At 43.1% G+C, this 22,310-nt stretch overlaps 1 protein-coding gene across 16 annotated transcripts in view; it reads left to right on the plus strand.

Moving 5' to 3' along the window:
* The window catches only part of HNRNPM (heterogeneous nuclear ribonucleoprotein M), a 38,221-nt gene extending 16,588 nt beyond the window's left edge, over positions 1 to 21,633 (plus strand). Inside the window, exons 4-17 of one of the 16 annotated variants that reach the window (XM_031437162.2) lie at positions 389 to 396; positions 482 to 575; positions 1,629 to 1,667; positions 1,785 to 1,820; positions 2,499 to 2,652; positions 3,471 to 3,520; positions 4,470 to 4,530; positions 6,934 to 7,035; positions 8,466 to 8,510; positions 8,960 to 9,037; positions 15,910 to 15,963; positions 17,965 to 18,767; positions 19,448 to 19,499; positions 21,211 to 21,633. In XM_031437162.2, the coding sequence (XP_031293022.1) occupies positions 389 to 396; positions 482 to 575; positions 1,629 to 1,667; positions 1,785 to 1,820; positions 2,499 to 2,652; positions 3,471 to 3,520; positions 4,470 to 4,530; positions 6,934 to 7,035; positions 8,466 to 8,510; positions 8,960 to 9,037; positions 15,910 to 15,963; positions 17,965 to 18,767; positions 19,448 to 19,499; positions 21,211 to 21,374 (1,740 nt within the window). In that variant the 3' untranslated portion in view covers positions 21,375 to 21,633. Of the gene's footprint in view, positions 1 to 388; positions 397 to 419; positions 576 to 1,628; positions 1,821 to 2,498; positions 2,653 to 3,470; positions 3,521 to 4,469; positions 4,531 to 6,933; positions 7,036 to 8,465; positions 8,511 to 8,959; positions 9,038 to 12,394; positions 12,494 to 15,909; positions 15,964 to 17,964; positions 18,768 to 19,447; positions 19,500 to 21,210 lie in introns of those variants that run through there. The other 15 variants (XM_064479857.1, XM_031437153.2, XM_031437168.2 and 12 more) reach the window with 15 other exon arrangements.
* The last annotated feature ends 677 nt before the right edge of the window (positions 21,634 to 22,310 follow it).

Below are 22,310 nucleotides of genomic sequence, written 5' to 3' on the forward strand. Positions count from 1 at the left end.
CTTAGAATAATCAAAAGGATGAGGTTAATTTATGGAAGGGATGGATTTAGGAGGAGTATGATAAGGAATTGATTGAGTACAGAGGGAAGCAGATCTAAAGTTTGTGTGATTTCTTGGAGAACCTGAATTTAGGTCTGCTCATTATAACTTCAGCTATAGTGCAATGCTGGTAATGTGAAGGAAAAGGAGATAATAAGGAGCTGAGCTTTTAATGAGGATGGCTAGGCAAGACACTTCTGTCAGCTTCCCCTTAGAAGGGTTAATTTAAATACTGTTACATAAATCATATTTTTAATTTATAACTGCCATCGAAATTCACTTTTTTTTTTCTTTTCTTTTTTTCCCCCATTTCCTTGCTCTTCTGACTGGTCTGTGGCTTCTTCCAAAGGGATGTGCGTAAGTATTGTCTAGTTACTTATTGGCAATTGAGCCTTTTGAGTTGTAGGACTGGTTTCACTCATTTCCTTTTGAATCTTCATAGTGTTGTTGAATTCAAGATGGAAGAGAGCATGAAAAAAGCTGCTGAAGTTCTAAACAAGCATAGTCTGAGTGGAAGACCACTGAAAGTCAAAGAAGTAAGCTCATGAAACACTGTGGATACCATTTGTAATTGTCGAGTTGTCCCTGTTCGGAATTAGGGAAAGATGGAAATAGTCCTTGATGACATTTTGTGGAGCAGAACAATCTGGTCATTAACAAGGAGGGTCATTATTCCTGTTAGTCCTTTGGGATGGTAGCTGAGCACATCCTGAGCCACTGCTGACTGTCTTCCTGAATCTGTGATTTGTCGTAGGCCAGCCTGCTTTGGTTTTCTCAGGGGCATTCCACCTGAGCACCCCCCACTCCTTTTTTTTTTTTTAATATTCTACATCTGCAGTTTTACTCAGTCTGAACCCTATTCTTAGCCCATGTGTTTTCTGTTTTAAAGTGAGTTTAAATCCTCTTATTGAATCCAAATCAGATATCTTTTCTCCCTTGAGGGAAGAGGGAGGTTTTTAAGTTCAATCCTTGTCTTATTACTTCTTCTTGGAGGTAGGTCAGTGTAGGCAGAGCTCAGAGAGGAAAGCGTGATAGGGCTTAAGGTCTCTTGTATGTTGAAGGTGACATGCAGAATGGCAGAGTTCAAGAATAATGTCAATACCAGAGATCACAGACCTTTCCAGACTTTACACGAGTCAAATGCCTGAATACTTGAAGGCTGCAGTACCTTGGTGGTCTAGAGCTGTGTTTTCATACTTTTGGGAAAATCACTGATATGGTTTACAGAAGTTGTAAAACCTCATTGAATTAGTAAGATTCAACTATACCAAGCCTCTGAAGATGTTATTTCAATCTGGAAGTTCTATATTATGTCAATGAATCATGTCACCCGCTGACCCATCTTTTTTGTTTGTTTTTTACTTAGTTTAGCTGAGGACTAAATTTTAGACCCTTGATTTGTTGTTCTTTTGCTGGAATTGTTCCTAGCTTGGTGGTTTAGTTCATTTGAATTTCTTGTTACAGATTTTGAGAAATGCTTTCCAAACAGTCTCTCAATCTCTGAAGTTTTGGGAATATCACTTACTGTGCAGGCATGGTTTTAGTTGTCACTGGGTCAGTTAAATATAATCCTTCTGTGCTTATTTTAGGATCCTGATGGTGAACATGCCAGGAGAGCAATGCAAAAGGTGATGGCTACGACTGGTGGGATGGGTATGGGACCAGGTGGCCCAGGAATGATTAATATCCCACCCAGTATCCTAAATAATCCTAACATCCCAAATGAGATTATCCATGCATTACAGGCTGGAAGACTTGGAAGCACAGTATTTGTAGCAAATGTAAGTAAATGGAAACCTTGTTTCATAAAGTTTGATTTTTCTTCTTTAGGTGATCTTTTCAATGTGTTAAAGTAGTTCTGACATTTGAGAAGAAAAACTTAGAAGAGGGTTATGTTATCTTCTTGATCTGTTTAAGAAAAATTCAGCCTTGGGGTTGAGCTTTGTCCCCTAATGAGCACTGCAGTCCTAAGTCACAGGCTTGACTATGGTCTTACTGGGGCCATGTTTACTGAGTTTCCCTGGTATTTACAAAAGTAGGTGCAGGGTAAAGTGTGTGAGCAGAGAACTGTATACTGTCATTACCTTCTTTTCATTGTGTTTGGGTGAATGGTAGTACCTTTGTCATTTGCAAAGGGAAATACTTATTTAAAAGAAAGTGGGTTGGGAAGGATAATGGTAAATCTTAGCTGGGGAATGAAATTTTAGTGTTTATGAAATAAGCATAAATTTGAGAAGTCTGAGGTGATGTAAATTGTTCTTTCAGAGAAGAGACAGTAAATAGTACTTAAGGCCAGATTTCATATTCCTATTTGAAAAATTATGCTGCACTCAATGTATTTTGATGACATACTATTTTCTAGTGCTTGTTTTCCAATCAGATCATGTCATGTTAATGTGGTAAAAATGTTTTTCATAAGATACCTACAATGAGATTTTCTTCCACTTTCTCTTAATTAGCTGGATTATAAAGTTGGCTGGAAGAAACTGAAGGAAGTTTTTAGTATGGCTGGTGTGGTGGTCCGAGCAGACATTCTTGAGGATAAAGATGGAAAAAGTCGTGGAATAGGCACTGTTACTTTTGAACAGTCCATTGAAGCTGTACAAGCTATATGTATCCTTTTGTGGGAATTCAACTCTGGTGAATTTAGTTTGATCTAAATATTGTATCAGTAATACAGGTTTGTTGGGGGGAAGTGGTTATTTTGTGTACTAGTAGTTCTGTAGTTCCTGTGTGACTGGAGAGGATGCATTTCTGTGAAACTTACTAAGGGAATAAAATACTATATAGATAGAGGGATGATTAGAAAACAGGCACGTGTCCATGAGTGGTCTTTTCCAGTGTTAACTTTTTAGAGGAGTCTAGTTTGAAGGGGGAAGTCCAAAAAATGTGCCACTGGAGAGAAATTTAGTTGTTTTTTTAAATGTAAGTCCTTACAGTGCCTTATCTTTCCAGTGGATTGGTAATCTGGAAGAAACATTTCTGTCTGATCCTCAAGTTACATCTTTGTAGTTACATTGGGAATACCACTCATGAACATTGTCACTAAACTCAGACAAGATTGTCACTGAGTATCTTTCCCAGAAAACATGGCATTTCAAAAAATGATGGAATACCTGGCTTATTGGACACATACAAAAAACTGATGTCAGTGCTTTTAGAGGAACATGGTTTGGTGAGAGGCGTAAGCTTTGATGAATGAAGAAGCTCCACACTTAAGGAGTAAGCTGAGGTTTACTTCTTTCCCCCTTTGAACATTATTGTTCCTTTTATGTTTAAACTGTAGAAATAAATACTTGAAAGTATAAAGAAGAATCAAAATTACTCAAATTCAGCACTTGGAGGGACTGTGGTAGCAGTTGGATTTCTTAGGTATTTCCTGCTGTGTGTGTTTTTAGAATTGCAAAAAATTGCCTTAATTCTAATATCAGCTATGTTTAATGGACAACTGCTATTTGACAGACCAATGCATGTGAAAATGGTAAGTTAATAGGATCTCTTTATAACATACTTAAGTCTAACAAAAACATGGAGTTATTAAGAGTGTATACATAGCCACTATACTGTATTTGTGGATCAGTTCAAGTTAAAGAGGGCAGTATGTTGAGCAAATTTGACAGAAATAAGTTTTTGCTTATGCAGCTCTTTAGATATTTTTTCCTTTGCACAGTTGTTGGCGTGTTCAGGAGATCTGTTATTGACATAGTCAGGAGGTAACTTTAGCCTGGTTGAGCAAGTGATCAGTTTCAGAGAATGGTTATATACATAGGTTTCCAATTTTCAAAGTATAACAGTATGTTTAGTTAGCATCGTATCTGTTGTGAATGTAATTAAGTCTGATTCAGAAAGCCTTTTTTAATTTTTTTAGGGGGGAGATAGTTAGGTTTATTTATTTTTAGAGGAGATACTGGGGGTTGAATCTAGGACCTCGTGCTAAGCATGCACTACCCTCCCACCCCAGAAAGCCTTTCAAGTTCTGTTGAGGCACTTCAGTGTAAACATTAGGCCTGCTGTGACTGTTCCAGAGATGATAGTTAATACAAGCATGACTGGAACATGCTGAGGGCAATCAAGTTAGGACTCAAAATCAGGAAAAAAAAAATAGAACTGTAAAGGAATTCTTTAGTTTCTTTAAACATTCAGTTTAGTTTTTTGAATAGATACTTGATTCACTTGATTCAAAAGTCAAAAAGCATGAAAAATTGAGTGTGAGAGTCTTGCTTTTACTTTGTGCTCAGGTCTTTTATCTTTCCCTCTTTACACGAAAGGTAGCAACTCTCCCATATTTCTTTTTATACTTGGATGTTATTCCGCGGCATGGGTGTATCATAATTTATCTAAGCAGTCCTCTGTTGATGAGAATTGTTTCCATCTTTTGCTGTTGTTAACAGTGCTGCAGGGAAGACAGATTTATTTACTTTCTCTTTCAGGATGAGAGGGCCTTACCAAAAGGAGATTTTTTCCCTCCTGAGCGTCCACAGCAACTTCCCCGTAAGTATCTCAATTATTATAGCTGAGATTCTGAATTTGATTTATATTAACCAGAAAACTACAGTTACCTTTGAACTTGTGCCATGTCATTCTGCACTTACCTTGACTATTCTTGAGTAAAACATTCAAAAAAAATTTTTTTTTCTTCTTTTTTTTTCTATAGATTTTTCTTGGTGAAAAATAAGCAGAGATTTACAACTTAGGAAGGACTGTTAGCATTACCATGTGGTGAGGCAGGCTGCCCAGGACGTAGAGGATGTATTTGGGCATTTTTCAAAGTGCGGGGAAGGAAGAAGCAGAAACTGAAGGGAATTAAAGGCAGGCTGCACTTGGGTTCAAAAGAGATCAATTATTACCACATGGCTCAGCAATTCCACTCCTAGGTATATAAGAGAGCTAAAAACTTAATCCGCACAGAAACTTTTACACAGTGTTCATGGAAGTATGATTTCAGCTGATGAATAGGTAAATAAAATGTGGTTAATCCATACAATGGAATATTATTCAGCCATAAAAAGGAATGAAGTACTGATACATGCTACTGCATGGATAAACCTTGATTCCATCTGTAGGACATGTCTAGAATAGGCGAATCTATAGACAGAAAATAGATTGGTGGTTGCCAGGGGCTGGAGAGAGGAGTAAGTGCAGAGTGACTGCTTATAGGGATGGGATTTCTTTTTGCAGTGATGAAAATGTTCTGAAATTAGATAGTGATAGTGGTTGTATGACTCTGAATGTACTAAAAATCATTGAACTGTATGTGCACTTTAAACGGGTGAATTTATGGTATATGAGGTACAGTGATCAGAATTTTTATATAGGGTTTTTTGCAGTATCCAGGTGAAAATCTATACTGTGACAGGGGAGGCTAGTTGATTGGTTAGCACATAGATGGAAATGGCACGTATTAGTGAAGTCCTGGGCACTCGATCTGGCAGGCCTGCAGAGGGCAGCTAAGCCTGAGCGCAGACAGTAGTGGGAATGAGGGCCTGTTGCAGCATGAGGGTTGGAAAATCAGCAGTGCAGGCAGAGCTGACCTATAGAAGGAAGATGTGGGGGGTGCTGCTTGTGCTGTGCTAGGGAGGACTTACCTCCTGATGAGGCCATTGGGGCGGGGCTGTTAGGAGGGCCAGCCAGTGTCTCCTGTCTGGAGCAGTGACTGGAGCCTCGGGCTCAGTCATCAGAGATTGAATTGAATGAGAGCCTAGACTAGAAGGCTAACACTAGTGCCTTGGCAGTTTAGTGTTATAGAAGTATAATAGAGACAGCTTTTGAGGGAAGGTAGGTGGCTTCAAGAGTTGGACGTGGCTTATCTGTTGAAAGTTAACAGTTAAGAGAAGGACCACATTTCCTTGTCATAATCAGTGTGATCACTTGCAGTGATTGCCCAGAATCAGGGTGGTTGCCCTTGTTGACTTTGTGTTTAGAGTGGGAAGAGGTGAGGGCTGCTTGGCAGCCTTGGCTGGCTAGCACTGGGCTCCAGGGAGCCCATTATCTGTGACTTTTGGTCTCCCCAGCACATTTCGGTGGGTTGACTTCAAAGCCTTTAATGCCTTGGGGAGTAGGTAACCTTGGTGTTCCCTTGCTGCTGTTTCTGTGCAATTTAAGAACAAGGATTTTAATCAGATTAAATATTTGAGAACTGGTGTCAGGTTTTTTTTTAACATTTTGTTCCCATTTAAAAAACCTGGTCTTGCTTTAAATCTCAGACTCATGGTCACCCAGAGCATTACAAGTTTGTTAAGCTATCAGGCCTTGGCTGTTTCGAGACCAGGCTGTATTCTTGCTCTCCTGTTAGTGGAGCGTGGAGTTGAGGGTGGGTTGGATATGATCCACGGGTTAGGAAGCTTTCTGAGTAGAAGATAAGTTCTTTGAATACACTAGCTTCATTGTTACTAAAACTGCCTGCAGTAGAGTCAGAGACTAGTGTGCGCCCCATTGTGTTAATTGGCTGGTTTATAATCTTGTTTTTTGTGAGAAAAGTCCTCTGGGTCACCAGGTTGGGAGGTGGGGATTGTGCATATTTGTGCTGCTTGCCACTTGATGTCTTCAGTTGCTTTTTTTGATTAAACTTTTCTCAGTTCACGATTTAGGGAAACATAGGTGTTCACATTCTATTGTGAAGGTTGTTCATAGTTCTTCTCTGTAGTTTTCACATGAACTGAGCTTTAGCTGTGCTTGTTTTAGATATATCACAAACTCTAATCTGTATTGTCATGCCTTAAGGAACGCTCCCAAATGCACCAGTGTTGAATTATGGTTTAGGCCCTGGGTTTGTTTGCTGGTGGAGGAATAGGTGTGACAGCCACAGCATAGTAAAACAGACTCTTTTTGCCTTTGAGGGTCATGGTTTCCTAAGTAAGTGGAATCTATACTGTTGACTTTCTCTTTTCCTTTCAGATGGACTTGGTGGTATTGGCATGGGGTTAGGACCAGGAGGGCAGCCTATTGATGCCAATCATTTGAATAAAGGCATTGGAATGGGAAACATAGGGCCCGCAGGTGAGAAGTACGGTGTGCCTTGACTGGGCATTTCTGGGGCAGTTAAAGTCATTAAAGTTAATTATTGGAATAATTGGACATTAAGTAGTTCAAATGGAATGACCGTTTAATTGGGACAAAATTCCCTCTTTATCTCTGACTCATTTTGATAAAGGCAGTATTTTGTGTTTTCACTGAGTTGAATCCTTTTTTCTAAAGCCATTTATGCTTTGCATTTTATCTTCACAAGACCTTCTGAGCTGAGATACTCAGTTAAGCCTTTGAATAAAAGGAGGCAAGCTAGAGAGTTGGTCTTGCTCAAGGTCACACTTTCAGTTAGTGACAGAAACTGGAGGTCTCCTGACCGTGGAACCACAGCACTGCCAGTCTTACCCAGAGCCTCTTGGGCTCTTGCCTGGTGTTGACACGGCTTCTAGAGGTTGGGGTGTTGGTGGGTGCAGGCAGGCATGGGGAGCCACATTGCATGACAGCACAGCTGCCGTAGGCCACAGGGACACATGATGCACAGTGTTGTCTTTGCTTAAGAAGATGAGAAATAGCTAATAAATAAAAGCTTATGATGTGTAGAATACTTTTTTTGGGTGGGGAGGTAATTAGGTTTATTTGTTTGTTTGTTTTTTTCAGTGGGGGTACTGGGGATTGAACCCAGGACCTCGTGCATGCTAAGCATGTGCTATATACCACTTGAGCTATACCCTCCCCCTTAGAATAAACTTTAGGTTTCACTTTTTAGCATTTTCGTTTCTGTGCAGTGAGGCATTCATATACCATTAAGAAAGATTTCATTTTCATGACTTCAGACTTTGGTCTTTCTTCCTTGAAATTCTTTGAATTGCAAGATGGATGCTCTCTACCCTACTACTGTCACTTCTGCATATCCCTTGTCTCCCGCCCAGTTTAAACTCTGGGGCTGACCAGAACGTGGCCCATAACCTCAGATGGCTCTACCAATCTGACCACCACACCCTCTGACTTGACACCTCAGAGGGAAGTCTGGGGTTGAGGGGAGGGAAGACATGGGGTTTTTAGGAATTGCTTTTTATTTGGAGATTTTTACATTTAAAAGGGATTTTAAAATCCACTTATGTTCCCTAAAATAAGCTTCTAAAAGTTGCATGTTTCCTAGTCTGTACCTGATAATTATATTTTATGTTTAAAACTGTCCAACTTGGTCATTTAATGAAACTGGATGCTATAAAATTTTGAGTCACGTGATTATTTTGTTGAAGGCTTAGATAGTTTTCTTGAAATGTAATGGTTTGATGGTTGAAATGGAAGAGCCCTCATCCTTTTTTTCTGTGACAATTGAAATGCAGTTGTAATCAGGGATATTTTTGTTTATTTGCTGGTTTAGAATTTCATGTGCTTTTTAAGTTCAAACGTTACTGCTTTGACATAATTTTAGTTTGCGTTGACTTTTTCTTTTTAAGGAATGGGAATGGAAGGCATAGGATTTGGAATAAATAAAATGGGAGGTAAGAAATTTAAAATGAAGTACAAATGTAATTACTTTAGGTATGGTTTTCTCTCTTTTTTCCTTTCTTTTCTCTTAAACCCTGCATGAAATTTTCACTTTGGTTTCCAAAAAGTTTGAGTCTAGAAATTACTTTTACCCGTTGATCCTTCCAGTGGGTGTTGGCTTTTGGTTCTGGCTTTCTCACTAACTAGCTCTGTGACCTTGGGCAAATCATTCCATCTCTCTGGGCCTCTCTCTGCTTGTTTCTTCATTGAGGGGGTTGGATTAGATCAGCTGTTTAAAGATAGTGATTTTTATACAAGGGCACTAGCATATTTTCCCCCAAAGCCCTTAAGACTGGTAAGTTCCTGGCAGAAAATGCCCTCAGTGAAACTTGTAAAAACGTTTTTTCTTTTCCTGTTCAGTCTGTCTTGTTAGACTGGTGCTAAATGTGAATGTCTCTTTCAGGCATGGAGGGACCCTTTGGTGGTGGTATGGAAAACATGGGTCGATTTGGATCTGGGATGAACATGGGCAGAATAAATGGTAAGATTCATGTTTCCTTCCTGCTTATACCTACCCTTTGCTGGCTGTTGGCTCTCAGGTGACCTTTAGGAAACAGATTCATTTTTAATAAATGATTTCTCCCTTCCACTTTTTACTGAATTCGATGTCTCTGAATTACCTTAGAGAAAGTTTGTGTTTTAGAAGCTAGATTTAATAGTAGGAAAGTGTTACTTCTCTTAGTTACTAAACTCCTGAGGTTTCTTGTGTTTTGAATCTCCCCAATAATTGTCCAGTATAATTTTAAAGCTTTCCTATTGCCTCCAGCACTTACCTCCCCTGGAGTGCTGGACTGGGTGAGTTCTTGGCAGGCAAGAATTCTACCACTGAACCACCAATGCCCAGCATGGGGTGAGTTCTTGATCATCTGCTCGGATGTCTCCACGTTGTGGGCCGAGGCATTCATTTAATTTAGCATTTATACATTGCAGAATTTGGTGTACTGTTAATTTAAATCTTACAGCCCTCCAGCCTCTTAACAGAAATATAGTAGTATCAATTATAATGTATTATTTCATTTAGTCCTTGCAAGAACCACGTGACATGTAGGTGCTGTTATCCCCATATCATTGAAAACTGAGGCCCGGAGTGACTTGCCTAAGGTCACGTGGCTCGTAGTGGTGGGATATGGACCCAGGCTTTCTGGCTCCAGAGCTTGGCTCTTAATCATGCTGAGATCCTGCCTCTTTTTTCTTTTTTCCCCCTTTATATATTTATTTTTAGTGGAAATGCTGAGGATTGAACCCAGGACCTCATATATGCTAGGTGCACACGCTACCACTGAGCTATACCCTCCCCCTGATCCGGCCTTTTAGAATTGTCTACAGCATGGGCGTCAGCCCCCTCTTTATCGGCAGGGCTGTAGAGTGCCATGAGAAACTTGTATTTCTGAAATCCTCTGGGTGTTGGTGGTGGACTCTTTGACCCCCACCTATGGAAATGCTACTTCATTTATACACATAAGCTTTTCTGGAATGGGGCATTTTTAAGGTTTAGGTTTAACTGTTTGCTGGTCTATAGTAGTGTGTAATGTGAAGGTGGTATAGGGCAAGCGAGAACCCTACTAAGATAGATACTAACTATCAAAATGGAAAGTAGCTATTCCTGATGAAAAAACTCCTTGTTCTAGATGATAAGATGCAGGAAAGTTCTCACTGTTAGTAAGGAATGAAGGGGCAAAAGTCTGTGTTTCCAGTGTGTTCTCAGGCTTGCCTGTAGCTCACTTGTGCATGGGGTTTTAAATGAAAAGTGCGAGTTGAAGAAGTCTGGTTTGATAAAATGTTTGCTCAAGAGAGGTGAGTCATTAGAAAGGAGGTTTGGGTTGTTGCTCTGAGGAGTTCCAGGAGTTCAGGTGGTGTGATTTCGAAGCAGATGGAAGCGAGGGCAGGGGTTGTGCTGAGCCACGTGGACAAAGTCTCCGATAATCTCGTGAACAGGATGCACCTGGTACGCTTCTGAGCCTGGTGGTTAAAGGTTCAAAGTGCTGATGCTCGTGGAGAGCCACAGTGGAGGATATGTTCTTACGCTGTATTCTTAAAGATGTTTTCAGGTACAGATACTCAGAATCCTTGTCCATCCTCTGTAGCAGAGAACAGGGACTTTCTTACACTGGAGCTGTGTTTTGAGGTTTGAGTGGAATCAGCTCTAGAGCCTTGGATGCCCTGGGTTCAAGGAAAGTTTCAATCACTGGGAAAAAAAATTGATGAAGATGTTTCAGACTTAACTTAATGTTTAGTCAGTGATCACTGTGTGTCACATGGTCACAGGTGCCAATGACATTAGCCTGAATAGAAACCAAATTCTCAGGCCAGTAGAGATCAAATCTTGATAGAATGGATACAAAAAATTTTTAATTGAAAGATCATCAAGTATCAAATGATGACTGGTTTGATGCAATATTTGACAATGAAAATTCTCTTTCTTTTTTGTGTTGGGGGGAGTACATTGGAGTCCACACAGGGTTCCCTCTACTCTTGGATCTGCTGACAGTTGGGAAGATAAAATTCTGAGGCCTTTGCCAACACATTAATGCCTGCATATGACTTCCTTATGGGGAGGGTGCCTTCTTCACAGGCTTACGATAAGGATTAAAGGAGCTCAGTAGAGCCTCCATTCATTATGGTGCCACTCTGGGATTTCTGTTCTGCCTGCCGTACACAGGCTCATGCTAATTAGATACATTTCCAGCAGATAGCCTATGAGATCCAGTTGGGTTGATTCAAACTATGACTATAAAGTCCACCATCACCAAAACCTGGTGTTCTCTTGTTAATTCATAATGCTAGCCTAATTCCATGTTCATGTTTCTAATAGACTTGTTTTTAGTTCATTGAGAATGTAGGGACTCCAGCTGCATTTTTTGTAGTTGTGCAATAGCAGGTGTCCATTATATAGCACCTGCATACCTGGTATTTCTAAGGAACAAGATAAATAAACTAGATTTTCCAAGGAGCTCAGTATGGGAGGGAGACAGTGTGTGTAGCACATTTTAGGTCTTGCTTACATGAATGAATATACAAGGAAACAAGTAGCCAGTGCTAAGTCATAAAAGGGTTTCTCAGCTGGGGCAGGGCTTTTCCCCCACAGAAGTTAAGACCTTTGTTTTTAAAAGACATTGTGAAAAATAACATACTCCTGCAGTCAGCATAGAAAAAAATAGGTTGCGGAACCCCATTATGTAGATGAAACCACTCCAGTTGTCAGTGGAGAAATCATGTTCGTATGCAAGCGTCTTTCTATATTCTGATGGCTGTGCTTGTGTATTAGCACATGGGCTTTTGCGTTGTGTTTAGGTTCCAGCCTTTGTATCGTGCCTTATCCGGCATGTGACCTTGGTCAAGTTCCTAAGTCATTTGAACCTCAGTTTCTTTGTAAAGGGGCAGTAGTGGTGGAGGGTAATCTAGCTGTGCAGGCTGCTTGTGAGGATTCCATGAAATGATAGCACATGTAAGGTCCCGAGCAGGGCAGGGTATGTGGGAAGTGCCTCCTAGGCGGTAGGTGTGACATGAGCAGGCTCTCCTGCAGCCGGCCTTTGCCTCTGCGTGCACTGCAGCTCCCACGCCAGGGACTGCGGTAGTGGGTGCTTGGTGAACCTGTTGTGTGACTATGGTGTAAGCTGTAAATGAGTCCTTCTTAATGGACTAAAGGTAGGTTTCAGGGATTTATTTGAGATGACTTTCTTTTTTAAGGAATAAAGGGTGAATGATGGTTTTCTATAGAAAAACCAAACATGCTGACTTGCTGGTGGCTGTAGTATGTCTGTAGTTTTTTGTTTTGTTTTTTTAATGTCTGAAACAATGGTATTCCTGGAAAGGCCTTGGGTAATACTTTTTTCCACAGAGATGGAGCGTGGCATGGGTGGAGGCTTTGAGAGAGACTTTGCCAGAAAAGAGATGGGAATGTCTCGAAGCTTTGGAGAGCCCCTTGGCAGAGGAATGGGTAAGAAGGCCCCACGGGCCCCACGTTGGTGGGGTCCGCCCCCGGGGGTGCAGGCTCACTCTGATGTTAGGAGGTTCTTTCTTAGGCTAAGTCAGCTGTTTTTCCTTAAGCTTTTAAAAACTTGTGTGTTTCTAGACCTAGATAAGAACCTTTGGTCCTTGATTTTTTTTATTGATATCAATAGCACCATTTTTCTTTCAGATTTTTCAGGTGGCTGCTTCTTTCACACTGGTATAAGGTGTTTGCTTGCTGTGGGAGTTAAAACTGCAGCACTTAGGTGATGTTGTGGCTCTCTAGTTGTAGAGATTTTCAAGCCCTGCTAAGTGGGCATGCGAGTCTCCTTAGTCCAGGGCCCTGTGGTGGTCCAGGTAACGGGCGGCGTGGTGTGCTCGTTGATGCGTGTGAAGGAGACCTCAGTGAACTAGGGGAGCTTTCTAATGCTGGAAGACCTGGAGGATTGGGCCTGTCTGATGTACAGAAATTCTTCAGTTTTGGTTAGTTTGCAAAGCAGTTTCTCTACTTTTCCATGGATGTCTTCCCCTATTTTAAGTTCAGCTGTTTCTGAGAATCTGTCAGCTAATTTTCCATTAGTGTGAAGCAAGGAGATTGTCTATTCCTGGGCTCTGAAGCTTTTTTCTTTTAGGAGATTTAGAGCATGGGTAATTCCGCTCCCCTTCAGCCGCTTCTCATCCTGTGCAGATCCGGGGCTACGAGGTGGTAGCCTCAAAGAGTGCTCAGCCCCTGTCTTAATAAAACCCCTTGGGCCAGGTGTGAGGATTTTAAGCTTTTTATGTCTGTCTTGTATGAGCTATGCTGTATTCTTAGAGTTTATGAAGGCCCTAGAAAAATTTGTCATTAAGAAAAATTTGTCATTAAGCTCATCAGTGAGACAGGGTTCTTAAATCTCCAAACTGTCTCCAGGAATCCTACGTTGTTTCCTTCATGAAAATCTGGAATTAATCAGAAACTTTCTCTGAGTAGACTCTGTTGTTTGGTAGACTGATTTCATTTTCTTCCCCCCGATCATGGTTAGGAAAGTTGAGTGATTTTTCTTGCATCTAAACTAGGCTGGTCGTGAAGATTTACTTTTTCTTTGCTCGCTTGATATGACTGTAGCTTTACTCCAGATTGTTCCAGAACTTTAGAATTTGGAGATAAGTCCATAATCCATTTGTGACTAGGCCAGATAAGTTTCTTGTTGCCATGACTGGCTTTGCTTTGTATCTTGGAATGGTAGGGTATTTAAAAAAAAAAAATAGGTTTTTTTTTTTTTTTTTGTCATTTGGCTGCAAATACTAATTTTGGATACCTGTGGTGAGAAGAACAAAATGGCATGTGGCTTTGCTCCCATAGGCACTTTGTCGTGCTTTTGAGCCTTGAATACTTTGCCCTGGGATGCCTCTAACCCCTGTGAGGAGATTGTCAGCCTTGTCCCAGTTCCTGTGGTGGCACAAGAGGTGGACTGGTGAGGTTACTTCCTGTGGTAACAGGAAACCTATCTTATCCCGCCCTGAATGTAGGAACAGCATCTGCAGGCCTTGCTGTCTCCTACTGCTTTGGCACCTTCTCTCTGATTGAGACTGTACTGTCTGTTTGTCCTGAGACTTCTCAAAGTGACCATGGGCAACAGCAAAGGGCTTTTGTTTTGCTGCTACTTGTGATCAGACCCATGTTAGTAAAAAGGTCTTTGTACCAAATAAAATCTTGAAGTCAGGTTTTCAGAGTAGTTGCCTAGATTGGTTTTTCAGATTCAGTTCTTGATTCTATTTTTTGTGTTGTTAACTTGACAGTTGAATCATTTTGGTGCTTTCTCTGCTGCCTCCCTGTTCAATGCCCGTTCTTTTCTATCAAGGCACTTCTTTGTGCAAACAACTATACTTGGTGCTGCAGGGATGTAGGTGGGTATGTGGTCCTTGACCTTGAAGGACGTGGTGCAGCTGAGGAGACGATGCTGAGAGTGGCTCAGGGCAGCCCCAGAGTTCAGCACGGAGAAGTGGCCTAGTTGAGGGAGCCAGTAGAGATGTTGATTCCTGGGCCCTTGGCAGTCATGTGAGAACCACACAAAGGTGATCGATCATTTTCTCTGTGTTAAGATTTGAAAAACACTGCTCTAGATGGCTGATAGAAATGTTCTGCTCAGCCCTGGATCTAGGCAGGGATGCAAGAAGATCATGCAGGAGATGCAGTGTAAGCTGGAGGGGCTGGGTGGGCTTCAGCATAGGCAGAGAGTGTGCTGGCACACAGGGCTGACAGTGTCAGGTGCAGAGGCTTGGAGAGGAGGGTGTACCAGGGACAGGAAAAACAGGTTAAAATTCTGAGTCAGAGCAGGTCTGTGAACTCTCATGAAAAAAATTTGACTTTCTATTCAAATCAGTTGTAGGTTGATTGTGAAGGCTTTTGCAGGGAATGGTTTGAGCCAAGTGTTGTTTTCAGAACGAGAACCTAGGCTTGGGTGTGCTGAGTTGGATCCCAGGTGTTATGGAAGAATAAGCCCTGTACTTGGTTGCAGGCTGGCGTCTGTTTCTTGGTGTACTTTCCCACGTCCGTCCTTTAGCAGGTAGGTGTAGTACTAGTAGAAACAGCCTCGGGGTACGGTTTAATCTCTGTGGTCATGGTCTTAATATCAGATGTACTCTGTCTGTTGTCCACATTGCTGAGCACATTTCACGACCAGAGAGGGTGTGGGTACAAGTTTCTTCTACATAATTAAAGACCCAGAAGAAACCTTTAAAAGCTAATGCTAATGATAGCATTAGACAAACTTAAAAGAGGTTTGTATGAACAGCCAAGCAAGCAGCAGTGTTACCGTTCTGGATAGCTGAGAGCGTTAGGGTTTTGTTTTCCTGAGGCTTAGAACTTGGTCACCATCATACTTGCTCCTTCCAGGCAGGGCTGGTGGGTGGGTGGGCTCAGCTTGCTGTGGTCTTCCCTCGCACAGCTTGTGGATTAGGTCACATTTCCAACACTAAATGCAGTTGCTGGGTTTTAGGATTTGGGCTCTAAGTGTAGCTACAGAAGTAGGTTGCTGACAGATAACCATGAGATGTTGATTGGATCTGGATGGGTGAGTGCACGCTTCATGTGAGTACTGGGGGTCTGTACCAGCTTTAGGAAACTGCTACTGGCCCCATTCTTGCTTTGACTTTCCAAGTTCAGCTCATGGGTGCATTTCCAGAGGCCCTACCAACTGGGCCTCAGACTGTGGAGCGACACGAGACCGTAGCATCATGACCCCATCATCAAGGACTCTTGCAGTTTTCCAGTGAAATGACTTGTCTGTGTGTGTATTTCTCAACCCCTTCCCCTTTCCTCTTTTATTTTTTAATTAGTAGTACTCCTGCTCTGGAATCTGTAATAAAAATTTCTGTTACCATAGAGGAATTTGGCTAATTTTTTTTTCTTCCTGATTTCCTTAGAAATCCTAAGTAATGCACTGAAGAGAGGAGAGATCATTGCAAAGCAGGGAGGAGGTAGGAAACGCTTAGTTTTGATGTTTTGATCTTTAGAATAGGCTTGTATTGCTGGGGATAGTAGAGTGTAGTGGTGAAAAGCATGGGCTCTAAAATAGACTGCCTGGGGTGGGGACCCAGCTCTGCCTCTTCTAGCTGTGTGACATTTGGCAAGTTACTGAACCCCTCTGTTTTTCACACTGTAAAATGGGGATATAATAGTACCTACCTCACAGGGTTGTTGTGCAGAGTAAATGAGTTAATAACATAAAAGAGGACCTACGTATGTACTATGTACGCACTAGCCATTGTAATTATAATGTCCATGTAATTTCGGGACTTGCTTCTTTCTAATACTATAAAATTGTAAATTCCTAAAAGTGAATTATTTTACCTGATTATAAAAGTACACATTTAATCGTAACAAATGTTTACTAGAATATAAACGTGTTTTCACAATAATTCAGAAAATTACAAAGAAAATAAATAACCTGAAATCTCATTGCCCAGTGATGACTGCTATAAATATTTTGGAATATAGTCTTCAATTAATACACTTTTTTTTTTTTTTTTTTTTTTTTGGTAATGGGTAGTTTAAATATACTTCTTTTAGTTCGATTTTTTTTCCCCTCATGTCTCTGAGCATCATGGCATTTCCTTGGTAACTTCACTGGCTGGAGTTGTTTTTATGGTGGGCTGATTCTAGAACGCCACAGGGGTACCGTTTCTTTCTAGTTCTCTGCTGCTTTTGGCATCTAGGAATCCATCCATCACCCTCATTTTTGATGCTCTTGGGTATGCTACCTACTCTCTCTAGGTCTCTTACCTTTTTTATAGTTTCTGAGAAATTTCTGCTCTGAAAGTTTAATATTCTTAAAATTGTGTTCATACTTCGCCATTTGGTGTGCTGTTATTCAGCTAAAAAGCAGGCACAGAGAAGTGGCGTGACTTGTCTAAGATCTTACCTAGTTAGTTAAATCGGTTAAAGAAACTGCTGGATTTCCTCTTCTTAAATTTGCATCTTGGCCTGGGCTGCTTGATTCAATAATGGGCTGGCTGAGGGCTCAACTGCCCATTTTTTCAGAGGCAGGTGGTGGTGGTGAATTGAACCGTGAGAGGGACCCTTGAGCTGCTCTGCATGTGGAAAAACCTGGTGGGTGGTGGCCTTGGTGGTGGAGCCAGACCCTCCTTCTTCAAAATTGCAAGCATCACAGGATCACTGTGCACTGCTGACCTGCCAACATGTGTCCCGCTGAACCATGGCAGTAAGAAACTGATCTCAGGCCTCTTCCAGAATCCACTCTACAGTGCCATTGACTTTTTTTCCTCCAAAGCCAGCAAAGTAATACATAGCAAAGGCGGTGGGTGGGCAGTTTCCCTAACAGAGTAAGGTTCCTTGGAAGTGGCTGTCTGCTCATTTATACCCAAGATATTGGTGTTGGTGTTTGTTTCTGTATCTCTTTCTGATTCCATGGCTATGTACTAACTTCTCTATGCTGTGGAGGTGCTAAGGAAATGCAGCCAGAAGGTTACCAGTAAGGCATCGTAGAGAGACAGATTGAGAGAGGCTAGAGGTTGTGAGCAATCTTAATTGTCACCATATAATCCATTACATCAGGTGACCGCTTCAGTGTGGGGTTTCTGAGCCTTTATCGATGTCTGGTGGTCGGGAAGCAGAGTTTTCAGGAATTGATGCCCCTGGCTCACAAAGCTTGTCATAAGTATGAGCACTTACAAAGTAACATGGAGAATGTTATTGACAAACTTTCTCCAGGGTGGGTTTTTTCCTTTTTATGTTTTGTTTTGGAAATTTTAACTGTGGCACAGAAGTAGGAAGAATGATATACTCATTCTTTAACAGTTGTCAACATTTGAGGCATGTCTAATGATAAATTATTGTGGTTATCAACTGTGGTTGAGCGTGTGAAGTGCTCAGGCCGCTGCACCCAGGTCACCCTCCTGGCATGGTGTGCACACAGATCCTCAAGTCCCTGACATCGGCCTGTTTTGTGTCTGTTTTAGGTGGAGGCGGGGGCAGTGTCCCTGGAATCGAGAGGATGGGCCCTGGCATTGACCGCATTGGGGGTGCCGGCATGGAGCGCATGGGCGCAGGCCTGGGCCACGGAATGGATCGTGTGGGCTCCGAGATTGAGCGCATGGGCCTGGTCATGGACCGCATGGGCTCAGTCGAGCGCATGGGCTCTGGCATCGAGCGCATGGGCCCACTGGGCCTTGACCACATGGCCTCCAGCATCGAGCGCATGGGCCAGACCATGGAGCGCATCGGCTCTGGCGTGGAGCGCATGGGTGCCGGCATGGGCTTTGGCCTCGAGCGTATGGCCGCACCCATTGACCGCGTGGGCCAGACCATCGAGCGCATGGGCTCTGGTGTGGAGCGTATGGGCCCTGCCATCGAGCGCATGGGCCTGAGCATGGAGCGCATGGTGCCCGCAGGCATGGGGGCAGGCCTGGAGCGCATGGGCCCCGTAATGGATCGCATGGCCACCGGCCTGGAGCGCATGGGCGCCAACAACCTGGAGCGCATGGGCCTGGAGCGAATGGGCGCCAACAGCCTGGAGCGCATGGGCCTGGAGCGCATGGGCGCCAACAGCCTGGAGCGCATGGGTCCCGCCATGGGCCCTGCCCTGGGCGCTGGCATTGAGCGCATGGGCCTGGCCATGGGTGGCGGTGGCGGTGCCAGCTTTGACCGCGCCATCGAGATGGAGCGTGGCAACTTTGGAGGAAGCTTCGCAGGTTCCTTTGGTGGAGCCGGAGGCCATGCTCCTGGGGTGGCCAGAAAGGCCTGCCAGATATTTGTGAGAAATGTAAGTGGCTCTTCAGGAACTTCTCAGTGCTGTTAACACTCAGAGGGAGGAGGGAGACCTAAAGTCAACAGGACTGAAAGGTGGCAGGTCAGAGTCAGAGGTGATGCCCTCAGAAGGAGAGCTGAGTAGGATGCAAGGCCACCTTGCCACTGGCCCTAAAGTTTGGTGTTGTTAGGATGAGGAGGGAATGTGAGGGCTTAGTAACAGTCAAGCAGCAAAAAGTGTGTTTTGCGAAATCCTGGGCTTCTCTGACTACTAGATAGAACAGACGGTGGTCTGAAGGACTTGATCAGTAATTTGATTTCTTAATCCCTTTGGCTTGACATTTCAGTAGGGGAAGAATGGGTGTATCTGACTTATCTTCACCAGATTGACCACGTTTAGTTTACCTACTATTCAGTGGTTCTGTGGGCTGCTCACCATGGGCAACTGCGTTCTGCTGTCTGCGCGATTCTCCCATAGACAGAGCCACCAGGGAGGGAGGGAACTTGCTGTGCCAGTTTAGAGCCTCATCCAGACAGACTTGTTTTGTATCTTGCTGACCTTCTTAGTTTGAAGATCAGCCAGTTTCTCTGTAATAAGAAATCTTGAAGTCACAGTCAGAGACAGTTGGAATGTTTATGCATTAGTATTTGGTTGAACCACTCACCAGTCTCTCTTTTTTTTTTTTTTACCCTCAGCTCCCATTTGATTTTACATGGAAGATGCTAAAAGACAAATTCAACGAATGTGGTAAGTGTTTGAGAAAGACTTTCTAGGTGCTTCCTTGTGTTGTGGCTTCAGAAATCTTAGCTTGTTGGTGATGCATTTGAGTCATGCAGCCAAGCTTCCATCCTTGTCTTCATAGACACTTTCCATGACTGGAGGACTGGTGGGACTTGCCATTTTTCTGCCTGTGCAAATACTCAAGCAGGTCGTTGAGTTTCCCGTTATGTGTCATACACTTGTCAGCTGTGTTCTCATTTTTTCTCTCATCCTTCCTTCCCTCCCTCCCTTTTTCTTTCTCCTTTTCTGGTTTGTGAAAGGAGCTAGTGTTGTCCCTATTTTAGAATCAGGCAAAGTCACATTCCCAAGATCACATGGCTTCTGGATGACAGAGCCAAATAAATGTATTTCAGTCAGGGTCACTGTCCACAGTAGCACCACTGGTCTCTGCCTCAAAGAGCACTCACCCAGCAGGCCCACAGGTGAGATTTCATAGGCTCTGGGCAAACCCACAGCTTCAGTGTGGATGAGGGTAGGGTCTCTGGGTCTCTATGGTTTCCTAGCACACTGGGCAGCCATTCTGGAAGGCTTACTTTGTGGCCAAAAGGAAGTGAAATTGTCTCCAGCTGAGGCCCTGCCCCTCACCCCTGCCACTTCTGTCCTTTTAACCAGCCCTAAGCCAGAGGTCTGGATGGCTTGCTGGATCAAGGCGTCCTCAGTGTTTTCTCATTTCCTTTTGCTTTAAAGTGTCTCAGATTTCACCACTGCTGCTTCTCCTGGTTCTTCTCTCGGGTCAGCCATTGAGCCATAGCCGGCCTTATTGCCCTCTTTCCCTACTCTTTCATTTCCACATTGTAGTAGATATTCTGAAAAGTCAAATTAGATCATGCCACTGCCCCTGCCTCCGATGCCCGGAGATGCCCCTCTGCTGACAAGAAAGAGCCGAAACTCACCAGCCTCTGTACAACTTTAGTCTCATCCAATTTCTTCTCCCTCCTGTCCTTGAATCCGGAGTTTGCCAGTGCTATTGTCCACAAGTGCCTCTGTTGTGAGCTGTTACCAGCAAGGGTCTTCTTCCTGGTGGACTTTCCTTAAGCTGTTTTAGAACTTTCCTGGGAGAAGCCTTCTGGGATGTTGACCTTCCCTCAGGCAGAGTTGATGGCCCTAGAATTGAGGGTACCAGCACCAGCTACACTGTGTGTTCTTGGCTCTGTGTTTCTGTGGCTCTTCCCTTGCAGATTGTTTCCACAGTGCTTGACACATACCTGGATCCTTAACCGGAGCTTGAATGAATGTGTGTAATCTGCCTGCTAATTATTACACGGCTTATATTTGGACGGTACAGAAGTGTCCACTGTATTGGCAATGGCCTAGTAAAAACGGAACAGTGTATTAAAAGTGAAGCCTCTCTAAAATTTGCCTATGAAGTTGGCTTCCCAGGGCTTCTTTATAACTTTCTCGAGTGTAAAGGCGTGCATTTGCAGCTACCAGGACTGCTCTTCGTGGCTCAGATTGTTGTCCTTTTGGCAGAAGAATGGCAGCATAGCTGAGGGCCATAGTAGCTGGGTTCTGGCTGCTGTGTTCTGAACATTCATGCGCCAGGCGCGAGGGCCACTCTCCCTTTTGACTCTATCAACCGAAATCCAACAGGTGATCTGGACTGAGTGGAGCCCAGACTGAGGCTGAGCTCTGGGTTTGCCTGATGAGTTGTGGTCTCTTCTTCCCTCCCTGTGCCCAGGCCACGTGCTGTATGCTGACATCAAGATGGAGAATGGGAAGTCCAAGGGGTGCGGTGTGGTTAAGTTTGAGTCGCCAGAGGTGGCTGAGAGAGCCTGCCGGATGATGAATGGGATGAAGCTGAGTGGCCGAGAGATTGATGTTCGAATCGATAGAAATGCTTAAGCAGTTGCCTTTTTTAAACATCGATACCAGACCTCTGAATTTGTATTTTTTCTTGTTAACCATTTTAATTTGTTGGCTGGATGTATAAAGATGTTTAAAAAATTCAGTTGCTTTTTGGGGTAATTTGAATTACTTTTTTAATGACTGGGGATCCATTTGACTGTTTGCATTGGGATTGCAATGTGCGCAATTTTTTTTGTAGTTGTGGCATCTTGTTGACATCGAATATGACTTTGATAATAAATACCAGTTCCTGAAAGCTGCTTGCTTTTGCGTGTGTGTTGTGGGGCAACCACCTGAGGTTTGGGGAGCTGGAGCTACTCCTTTCTACCCTTGGAGCTGTGGACCCTTGGGGTGGGAGGCCACTGGCCCCGGCCGCTGTGGAAAATCTCTCCATGGAAACTAAATGGAGCTCTTGGCTGTTAGAGCCATCCTGTCTCCCTCCAGTGCAGTCATTCTGTGGGGGCACAGAGGCTGCGTTTTAGGCTAATTTCTAGTTTGGCTTTTGTCTCAGCCAGCTCCAGCTGATATGAAACATTTATTTCTCAACAGTTCTGGAATCTGGGAAGTACAAGATCAAAGCACTGCCAGATTTGGTCCCTGGTGAGGGCCCGATCCTGCTTCCTGATGGCACCTTCTAGTGTAACCTCACATGGCAGAAGGGGCCAGGGAACTTCTCAGGCTTTTTTCATAAGGGCACAAATCCTATTCGTCAGGGCTCTGCCCCCATGATCTGATCCCTCCCAAAACATTCCATCTCGTACTGTCATTGAGCATTAGGTTTTCAACACAGGAATGTTTTGTTTTTTTTTTTTTTGTTTTGTTTTGTTTTTGTTTTTTTTTTGCAGTGGGGACACAAACATTGAGTCTATCAGCTTTTCTTTGCTAAAACAGACCAAGCAGGGTGTGCGTTTCTGAGCATATTTAGTCGTGTCA

This window comes from Camelus dromedarius, chromosome 27 (genome assembly GCF_036321535.1).
Source record: "Camelus dromedarius isolate mCamDro1 chromosome 27, mCamDro1.pat, whole genome shotgun sequence".
Lineage (NCBI taxonomy): Eukaryota > Metazoa > Chordata > Mammalia > Artiodactyla > Camelidae > Camelus > Camelus dromedarius.